The 10,948-nt window shown below is 34.7% G+C and overlaps 1 protein-coding gene across 1 annotated transcript; it reads right to left on the reverse strand.

Annotated features, from left to right (window-relative positions):
• Window positions 1-2,966: 2,966 nt before the first annotated feature.
• Window positions 2,967-10,157, reverse strand: LOC143236567 (testis-specific serine/threonine-protein kinase 4-like). Its single transcript, XM_076474868.1, has 3 exons — window positions 9,886-10,157; window positions 5,950-6,082; window positions 2,967-3,323 (listed from the first exon to the last, which is right to left on the reverse strand). Exons 1-3 carry the CDS (start codon window positions 10,155-10,157, stop codon window positions 2,967-2,969), a joined length of 762 nt encoding a protein of 253 aa, XP_076330983.1.
• Window positions 10,158-10,948: the final 791 nt, after the last annotated feature.

The raw sequence follows: 10,948 nt of genomic DNA on the forward strand, positions 1-10,948 counted from the left end.
AATTAGGGACGACTAGCGCAGATAGCCCTCGGGTAGCTTTGCATGATATTCAAAACAAACAAATTTACAGTGGCTGTAACAAGCTGTGTAATGAGGAAGAGTTGAGACCTAAAATTTGATTCGCCAGATCAGATGTGAAGTTCTTGTATTTTTATCTCTCGGATTTCAGTAACTAGATCTATTGTGAAGTTTTGAGTGTTAATACCAGAAGAAAGTTATTGTTGAGTAAGGAATTATATTATGGTAGTATAATAATAAGTTGGAAAACAACGATTTGTAAAAAAAGATTTACTTTAAGGTGAACATACTACATGTTTAAACAAAACATTGATATGTCTCCTTTGGTTATATCTGTAGAAGAAAATGTTTTAATATGACATCTTAGTTGTCTCACACAACAGCTTTTCTCGATCAATGCAGCTCTCTATTGATGCAAATTTTCAACGCTTGCCACAAGCCTTCCACCATCTGCTTCTGCATACCCACATGTAAATAATCATGCGGCAGCTCTCAACCAATAGGAAAGCGCTATCGTAAGCAGCGTCATCTCCACATTTGCACTTCTCGATTGGCAGTAGTACTATATATATATATATACTTGTTTTTACTCATAAATTTGAAGGCATTTCAGAGGATTACAGCGTTGATGAATTTATCCATTTTCGTCATTTGTGGACACCATTTACAATGGATTATTTAAGAGGGTCTGGCCCTTCATTTCCCCTCATTCCCCGTAGTCGCGCCTATGTGCATTGCCATTGGTGGATGTTACTTGACCAATTCAGCTCCATTCAGGATTTCTTAGTGGTTCCTATTAGTTTGCTTTCTCATCCATACATCGACTATTAGGATCCCTTGACTGGCTTGTCATTTTTTATAGTTGCTTCCAATTCGTGTTTAGGTTCAAATTTCAATGCTCAAGAGATTTCGAGTCATTAGATATTGGCAAAATCGTTCCTACATATCAGCATCTTTGAGTTTATGGTAGTTCACCGAGTTCTTTTTATATTTTGTCGGATGTTTGCTGATGGTTCATTCTGACAATTCAATGGTAGTCTTTTATCATTCGAACACTGAATCTCCTTCACTGGACTCACAATCATCACATCATATTGTTCACTCATCATGTTCCGTTTGTCCTTAACTTGGTCGTGAATCAATTATTTTGGCCCAACAAAATTCTCTTGACAGAGTAGTCATTTGTTTTGTTGGGTGTGTCAGAACTATTGTGCGAAAGAAAAAAACATTTTCAATTTATATAAAATGTTAACTTCTGTCGAAGCACGTAGTATGTCCCACTTATGCTTATAGTTGTTTACTAATTTATTATTTAGAAGGTCATTTACTGAAAAATTTAAAGGAATAGCAATAAATTTTGTACTTGAAATAGAACAGCCAATATTCTAGGTCTTCAGTATCGTTTTAAAAAATCTGGTATGTTTTTATGTTATGAGGACCTGAAATGGTTTGAAGAAATTATTGAAAGTTTAATGTTGAAATGCTAAAAAATATACGTTGATTAGCTATTTAAGCAAAAGCCTTATAAACATTTCTAGCAATCATCATTTATTTGTGCATCTAAAATAGACATTGAACGATTTTTTTAGTCTTATAAGCAATTATTTTATGAGTAATTTGCAAGACAAGGAAGTAAGAGCAACAATTTTCATAACTTTTAACGGATCGTGAAAGTTGGTGCACGTGTAGCAGGAACGTGCTTATAAAGATACTATTTCTTGAACTTTACAAAATCATATCTTATTAAAGAATATAAATACATGCATTTGTAAAATAAAGTGTATGCTATGAGAAAAACTGGTTATCCATTGCTGGTTACTGACCAAGTTAAGACAATGGGAGAGACTTTTAAGTTGCAAAATATCAGTTTTGCACGTAACTAATTTTCATATCAAGTGGTGAGGATTCAGTTACTACTAGAAATTGTAATGTGAATATCATTACGAGAACTCACTTGATAACTGACAGTCTGTCCAAAAAGGAAAATTGAGCTTCTGTTGAAGAAAGAGAAAAAATCTGGGGAGTTACGTTACACTCATTTCTTTTCCCTTATTATACTTGGCTTGATTGTGTTGTTAACAGTAACATATGTCAGTGTGTGGTGCGAAATGATCAATAATGATAGATTTGGGTCCTTTATGATTTATTTATATGAAATTCAAAGTGTATTGGAACAAGCTGTATACACGCTTCAATACTGCACTTTTCACAGTGGCATAAAGGGTTTTTCCAAAACGTTAGGGAAAAGATGACTGTGTTTATATTACCAAGAACTGATTTGAAGACCATAAAGTGACTCCAGTCATTTTCCTTGGTCAGTGCAATAAAAAATATTCCTATTGACCATTTTTGTAATTGGCTAGTGTTACTTTTACCGTTCTAACACTTTGAAATATATGTAAACAACACTCGACGACTTATCTACAAAAAAAAAGGTTTTCCGCATTTTGAGAAGTCTGTGGTACAAATTCAGACAACTTAAGGTAAAAACTAACCTAATATTATGTCAGTTCCTAATACTGTGATTAGTCAGTACATATTAATTTAGGGTTAACGTAAAAATATACAGTCAATAACGCAGTATAATACTAATATCTTGTACAGAAATACTTTATTGGTAAGGAATTTAAAAATCAAATCTATGCAAATAATAAGTACAGTGTATATTGAATTTTAATAACAGAAAAGTAGTTTTGTTATTGAGATTAACTTTTATAAATACTGCAGAATATAAAGTTTTGTCTTTTAGTAGAGTAGTTTACATGTAGATTGTTGGTTTGGTCTTACATGAGATACTTCAGTATGCCTGCTGTCTCTTTCTTTCTGTATCATTGTTGGTTTGAATCGGCTGTTCAGTATCCGGAATACGGTTATACCAAAATCACTTCGAATATCCTGTATGTAGATTCGCTTACTAGCCGGAACTAAAATTTTGTTTATGATATTTTTCACCCCGTGGATACATCACTGTTTGAAGGAAATATCACGGGGCTTTGTACCTGTTGAAGTAACACTTGGTAATTCGAATCATTGAAAGGGAGTTTACCAAAGATCATTGCAAAAAGAATTACCCCCATGTTCCAGATGTCCGATAGATGAGGCAAATAAGGAATTCCTGTTAGTATTTCCAGAGGAGAATATGCGTAACTTCCACAGAAAGTGTGGCTCAGAGAGTTTGAACTGATGCTTTCGTTATTAAACCTAACTTTATTCACAAACTTAGCAAAACCAAAATCTGTAATTTTCAGCACATCTTTGCTGTCCAGAAGAAGATTTTCACACTTCAAATCGCGATGAACTATCCCCTAATGACAGAAATATGTATATGGAATAAAAGGTGAGATATCATACTCTTATAAGAGCTTTAAATTTTTTTCTATTACATGTTCGACATGGCATAGTGGTTAGAAGCGCTAGACTAGCAATTTGACGATCGCTGGTTTGAATCCCTCTCACTGAACATGCTCGTCCTTTGAGGACTAAACTTACTATTCGTTGGTAAAAGAATTGGCTGTGGGTTGTTATAAGACTAGCCACCTTCCCCTCTAGTCTGTCACTCCTAAATGAGGCGGCTGACGAAGAAAGCCCTCGCGTTGTAGCTTTGCGCGAAATTCAAAACAAATACGAAGGAAATGTAAACTGTAAATACAAAACAGAAGGACCGACATGTTGTGGTAGCAGTGTTAGGGTGTAATCTTGACACAGTGTGTGAAAACGTATTGTTCTCTAATATTTGTGAAGATGGCCCGGCATGGCCTAGCGCGTAAGGCGTGCGACTCGTAATCCGAGGTTCGCGGGTTCGCGCCCGCGTCGCGCTAAACATGCTCGCCCTCCCAGCCGTGGGGGTGTATAATGTAACGATCAATTCCACTATTCGTTGGTAAAAGAGTAGCCCAAGAGTTGGCGGTGGGTGGTGATGACTAGTTGCCTTCCCTCTAGTCTTACACTGCTAAATTAGGGACGGCTAGCACAGATAGCCCTCGAGTAGCTTTGTGCGAAATTCCCAAACAAATTTGTGAAGATAGTACACACTTGTAGTTAAACTGATTACAGAAGTAGAAATCTTAATTCATCACAATTGCGGACGAAGAATAAGTTTAGCAGAAAGAAATCCCTTATACGAGACACTTTTGTTTTCTCAAACCACAACCAAAGGAACCCTAGCGCCTAAGGAAACACCTTCGTTACAAAGGTACCTCGTGTAATGCATCCTTGTCGACAGTTATATTATTATGTCTCTTTAGTAGCCAAATTTACTTTAGAATTGCAATAAAAAATGTTTTGGGGATACGAAGACTAACCAGATGTTCACGAATGAACGCAAGTAAATATATTTAATGTCTGTCTTTAAAATACTCACATTTGAAATTATTGGCCAGGGAACTTGCCTTATTAAAATTTAAACTGTACAAGTAACGCCCCCTAATATTTCATAAAATGGCCAGTTTTATGTTTATTGGCATATACGCCAGCTTAAGGAGCAAAAGGGGGCATTTGCATCCTTTATATTTCACAAAATAATTGTACGACGTTAAACTAAATATTTTAGTGACTTTTACGAAAACTGTAAAATTATGTTTAAATACACATGACATATTCTTTCAATGTGTTTACACACACACTGTAAAAGCTGATCCCTAACACACGTTTTGCCCCCTTTGAAAATTTGTGTGAGCGCCAATGTCTAGTGGTCTGTTTCTGTCTTGTTTTTTTAATTTCGCACAAAGCCACACGAGGTCTATTTGCGCTAGCCGCCCCTAATTTAGCAGTGTAAGACTAGAGGAAAGGCAGCTAGTCATCACCACCCACCGCCAACATTTGGGCTACTATCTTACTAACGAATAATAGGATTGACCATTACATTATACCGCCCCCCACAGGCGAAAGGGCGAGCATGGGGATCCGAAACCGTGACCTTCGAATTACCAGTCAAAGGTCTTAACCCACCTGGCCATGCCGGGCCCCCTATTGGTCTATAATATTAGTTTAAAATGGTCAAAGGCCAATGTTCAGCTATCGCCCTAATAGTTAATAATGTAAATATTGTGTACCCCAATACGGCCTAGAAAGCATATAGACCTCTATTGCATAGATTCCCCACGGTAGCGGTGCCAAGGAAAGAGGTTCGAGTTAGCCAATCACAGTAAGGATTTTTTAAAAAATCGCAACAATTCAGTCAGTTTGAAATGTGAGTGCCCGAAACTTGCGAGAAAAACGAGCTGCTAAGTGCGACATTCGCTAAAGGCGTCTGTAATACATGTAGTAAAGGAAACATTTATAACTTAGTGTATTTTCTTGATTTATGCATCCGTGTATCAACTGTGTAGTGACGTTATACGTTAATTTTAACACATTATTTAAGTTCAAGATGTGAGTAACTAATTTGCCACCTCGGCTTCAGAATCGTGAAATCTCCATTGGTCCTCAATCCTTTCTTTCTTTTTGGACTGGCATAAGCTAAACATTTGTTTCTCTGTTCTGATCTCTATTCATACCTTTATATGAAGCTGCTTGTTTTGTTTGAATAATGCAGCTAGTAGGTCAGAAACACCTTCTATGCAAAAAAAAAAATGGTTACACTTTTATTTTATTAATCGGGTTGCGAAAATAATAATCCAAATTTTCCCTGTGAACAAAACACGAAACACTTTTTTTATATTTTCATTCACAAAACAAGGTTAGATTTGTTTTTTAAATTTTGAACTAACTAGCAAAATTTACAAATGAATTGCTAGGCCCGTAAAGTGCCTAAGGAAACAAAATCTACCTTACTTTATTAATCGATAAATCAATGGACAAAATTAAGTAAATATATACGGAAGTTTGTTTTTAAGTTCACAAATCTTCGTTAGTATACTCTCAGGAGCTTTTTAAATAGTAAAACTACACCTGCTTTTCACAAGCCTAGTAAAAATATTATTCAATACTTACTCTTTCGTGGCAATGCGCAACGCCGTCTACCAAATTATGGAACCATTTACGTGCTTGATTTTCACTAATGAAACGTTCTTTGTTTATTCTTTCCAGCAGATCTTCAACGGCTAATTCCATAACAATATAAATCCTATTCACACAATGATTAAATATTCATTACACTAACTATAAATAAAACCATGTTAAAAAAAACAATTTATGATGATAAAATATTTAAATTGTTTTGTTTTTCAGATAATCTTTTATTTGTTTAAATCTTTACTAATAATTTTGAAACCTCTTTCTTTTCATTGTTACGTATTGTAATTTATTGCGGCCGAGTCTTCGATTTATTATATTACGTACGTTACGCATTACAATTTCAAATAACCGGAAATTTGAATTTAGATGTTAATTAACTGTTACATATTATCAAACTTATGATATTCGCCAACAAGATTGATACATACAACTTTCCTTTTGTTTAACACAAATTTTAATGTACAAACATAAAAAAAAAAACAATACGATCTCTAATAACGGTTATTATTAATAGTTATTACAAATAATGGTTTATGTACAAGTTTTACAAACATTAAGACGATACTGATTTTTATATCCGTGTGGAAATGAATATTTTATCGATGTTCTGTTCCATGACAAGCAAATTAATTCTGAGTTGACATTTTCACATCTCGCTAGCTAGCTTGATTGGCCTCAAACGGTTGACTTTTTCCTATTATGATATTTTATGTTTTCGAAGAAATTCTAGTGTCCGAAGTAATTTACTGAATTTGAACGGTTTGTAATGTTCGAAATCTATAAACTCTCCTTGTCAAATTCTGTAGTTTTCCGATTAATAGGCGTTAATTACAATTATAATTTTCTAGGCCTATGGCACATTTATTGTAGCTGACCAACAACAATAATAATCTCTCTTGGCACATTGCTTTAATAGAAATCACGCGAATTTCTCGAAGGTTCACTTGGTAATATTACTGTCAATAACTAGTATTACATTCACATCTAATAAGTACAATGTAGATTTTTACTTTCAAGAACCTTCTACAAATCCGAGGGCTTGGCATGGCCTAGCGCGTAAGGCGTGCGACTCGTAATCCGAGCGTCGCGGGTTCGCGCCTGCATCGAGCCAAACATGCTCGCCCTCCCAGCCGTGGGGGCGTTATAACTATTCGTTGGTAAAAGAGTAGCCCAAGAGTTGGCGGTGGGTGGTGATGACTAGCTGCCTTCCCTCTAGTCTTACACTGCTAAATTAGGGTCGGCTAGCACAGATAGCCCTCGAGTAGCTTTGTGCGAAATTCCAAAACAAACAAACAAACATCTACAAATCCGAAAACAACGCGACTTGCGCAATACACAGTCAACAATATACGTCATAGGCACACAAAAAACTGTACAGAAACAAGCGTAGGTATTATAATAAATGTACAACGGCAAAACTGTCACATCACACAAGTGAATAAGTGAGCCGAAAGGAGAAACTTATGAATATTTTCAAAAATTTAATGTATTTATATAATTTTTTGCAATTTTATTTGATTAAATTGCATATAAAAAATGATTAAACTTCTACTAATATTTCGGCAGCTTTCATACCCGAAAATGCCCGGAATAATATTGTACTGGTTCATTTGTAAACCCTAACCCTAATAATCATTTTTACCTCTATGGTGTTTTCAAAACGAAATCTAGTCCTAAAGTCGGAACTTTTACCATTAAAGTATACATAGGAAAATTCTCATCATATTTGCAATGGAAGGAAGAAGTCAAAGCTGGCGTATTTTGATGTGTAAATTAAAATTTCAAATCTGATTCCTTTAAAATACTTCTTTAGTAAAACTTTGTACAAGACTTGCTGAATATGCCCGCCCCTTTCAGCTGTGGAGGCTTTATAATTTTACAGTAAATTCCACCATTCGTTGGTAAAAATGATGGCGGTAGGTAGTATTTACTGGCTGCCTTCCCACTAATCTCTGTTTGCTAAGTTAAATACGGTTTGTTTTGTTATTATTTACAAAGCTATACAAAGAGTTATCTGTGTTCTGCTCACCACGGGTATCGAAAACCGGTTTCCAGTAGTATAAGACGCAGACATACAACTGTGCCACTGGGGATCGATTAGGTATGGATAGCTCAGATAACCCTTGAGTAGCTTTGTACGAAGTTCAAAACCAAACAAAAGAACACTTTTTATCTTTGCCACCAAAGTTATGTTTCCACTCCTGTATACGTGTTTGTCAGCAAGATTTCTCGCAAACAGCTGAATGAATTTGTTTATTTTTTAATTTCGCGCAAAGCTACTCAAGGGCTATCTGCTCTAGCCGTCTCTAATTTAGCAGTGTAAGACAAGAGGGAAAGCAGCTTGTCATTACCAAACATGTTCGCTCTTTCAGCCGTGGGGGCGTTATAATGTTACGGTCAATTCCACTATTCGTTGGCAAAAGAGTAGCCCAAGAGTTGAGCGTAACATTATAACGACCGCTGAGAGAACGAGCATATTTGGCGCGACAAGGATTCAAACCCACGACCCTCAGATTACGACGCGAGCGCCTAATGGTTTTGGGTGAAAGTTGGTATGTATTTCGATTATGACTCAAAATTTATTAGTTTTGGGAAGATCAATGGCAATAATATATATATATCTAATATTATCTGTTATCATAGGAATGGATTTTTCACTATATTTGGTTTGTAACTCAGTTTCAAATGGTTCGTCCATTGATAACGACCAACATTCGGGCACACTCTCACATTTATTTTGAGAACCAACTATGATCGACACCAAGTGGCGTAGGTGTGCCCATTTAGATTTTTATTTTGTTTTTAAATCCTAAGTTTATCGATGTAAAATCATTGTCAGGGTGAACTTGATTCACTAAACATTTTGTACTTTTTATGGCATATTTAAGAAAATACATTTATTATACCATAATATAATTTGAATGTATTGCTAACGTAGGTTAATATTTCATACCAGCGTAATTAGGTTAATATGTGTTATTATAAAACTATTCTAAGACGGGCCATCCTTTACACAATATTTAATCGATTTTTAGAGCACATTGAAAAAAAACGTTATTACATATTTCAAGAAATTGTGATTTTAAAGTTAAATTAACTATAAAATTTATTAAAATATATCACATACTAAAAATTATAAAATAAGAAACAAAGTTCGTATTCGACAATCAAAGATAAAAATTCAAATAAGCGGTACCTTAGAAAGGATTAAAAATGTATGATACTGAGAGACATAAACTTCCCTAAATTTGATACATCACAAAGAACTTTTCACACCTGTAAAAAGTTGTGTTAATTTGTTCAGGTAATAAAATAAAATGTTTAAGTGAAAGGACCTATTAATGTGAAATATCGTAAATTTTTTAAGTGTTTATAGCGCTGCACAACTAAACTCGGAGATAGTACATTTTAGTAACAACCGTAACCCTCGTGTTAACATAAACGAAAGGAATTTAAGCTAACATCTCTGTGTGTGTATTTTACGAAGTTCGTACGTTTCAGAATATTTTATGAACTGTTAGGGTGTAATTTATTTGATACGTTTCTGTCTTTCGAAGATGTCTGAAAATGGGTTAAAAATATTCTGTAGAATCAAAATCAACCTCTTATTTGAAGCTCATTCGAAATACGTAAAATCTATACAAAAATATGGGGTGGTAGACCTAAGTAATATTGTTAGGCACGTTACATTTATGACATTTCTAATAAATATGGTATTTTAAAAAATAAGTTCATCTTTCGTATATCGCTTTCACTCCTTCCTACCACACCACGTTTTCATACTGTAGTATTTAATTACATGTTACATTTAAACATTTATTTCAGTCACCTCTAGATCCATGCTTTGTTTTTTAAACGTAATTGACTAATCGTCTACGATTTTGTAAAACAGCTTATTCCTTTAAAACTTACCTGTTAATAGTTTTAATCGTTTCGAAAAACGTAACTATGTTTTCGTGCCGAATAAATCTAATGACATATATTTCTCTAGGCAGAAACTTCATCAGATAATCTTTGGGGACCTTCCGTTTTGAAATAATTTTCACAGCTACTTGCAAATATCTTTTCGAGTGTGCCCTTTTCACTACTGAGTAAGAGCCGTGTTCTATTGTACCTCGAAGTTCATAACCTAGAGCTTTCAGAACGGTTTGCCTCCTTTCTTCTTTTACTTTGGTGTTAGGCATTTAGGAATTTTATTTATAATATTTACCTTTAGATTTTAACACAGCTGTTATGTAGTTAACTGATTTATAAATGAAAGTTGCCTTAACAACATACCTCTCACTGTTGATGAGGTAACGTCAACAATGATGTTTTAACATCGAAAGTTACGAAGTATTATAAATATAACAAGATAAATATTTTTGATAAAAACCAATTTAAAGTACAGATATATTACATTATTCTTAAGTGGACAAATCATGCAGAATGTAAGCACAATTTTTCTACAATCTAATACATATTTAATCATTTTAACATCAAGCCCAAAATAATGAACAAATGCATTAAATATCGGACATCGTTTCTCTAGAGAAATTTTAATGACAAACTATCTCCTGCAGGCGTTACCCAAGTCATGGTTGTCAATGTTAAAGTAGAAAACCATGAACCTGTTTTTTAAACTTAAACTCGGCGATTTTTACTAAAAAGTTTGAAATAAATCTCTACTAACGTCGCCCAGTGAGAAACGCATAAAAATACAGAAGCGAGACGCTTGCCCTAATGGCGTTGTACAACAAGCACACCAAATAAAGTATGGTGTTCCAAGTAAAAGCAGGCACTTAAACCCCAACTGGAGGCTTGTAGAGCAGTGGGTTACGAAGTATAGGGTCCTCTCCATTTATAAATGGTGTCGTCAAGGGAAAAGGTTCGGCACCGATAATTTGGCAAGTACAGAAATAATATTTATTCCAATAAAAGCAGTCAGTGTAGAATACATAAACAAAGCAAGGGCACGTTGTCTAACAATATGCTT

Source organism: Tachypleus tridentatus, chromosome 13 (assembly GCF_004210375.1).
Source record: "Tachypleus tridentatus isolate NWPU-2018 chromosome 13, ASM421037v1, whole genome shotgun sequence".
NCBI lineage: Eukaryota > Metazoa > Arthropoda > Merostomata > Xiphosura > Limulidae > Tachypleus > Tachypleus tridentatus.

Excerpts from the sequence above, each read along its gene's own strand:
- LOC143236567 (XM_076474868.1), bottom strand. The coding sequence starts at position 10,157 with ATGCCTAACACCAAAGTAAAAGAAGAAAGGAGGCAAACCGTTCTGAAA. Across the intron at positions 6,083-9,885 it reads ACGATTAAAACTATTAACAG|GATTTATATTGTTATGGAAT; the intron begins GTAAGTTTTAAA and ends TTGTGTGAATAG. Across the intron at positions 3,324-5,949 it reads TTGCGCATTGCCACGAAAGA|GGGATAGTTCATCGCGATTT; the intron begins GTAAGTATTGAA and ends TTCTGTCATTAG.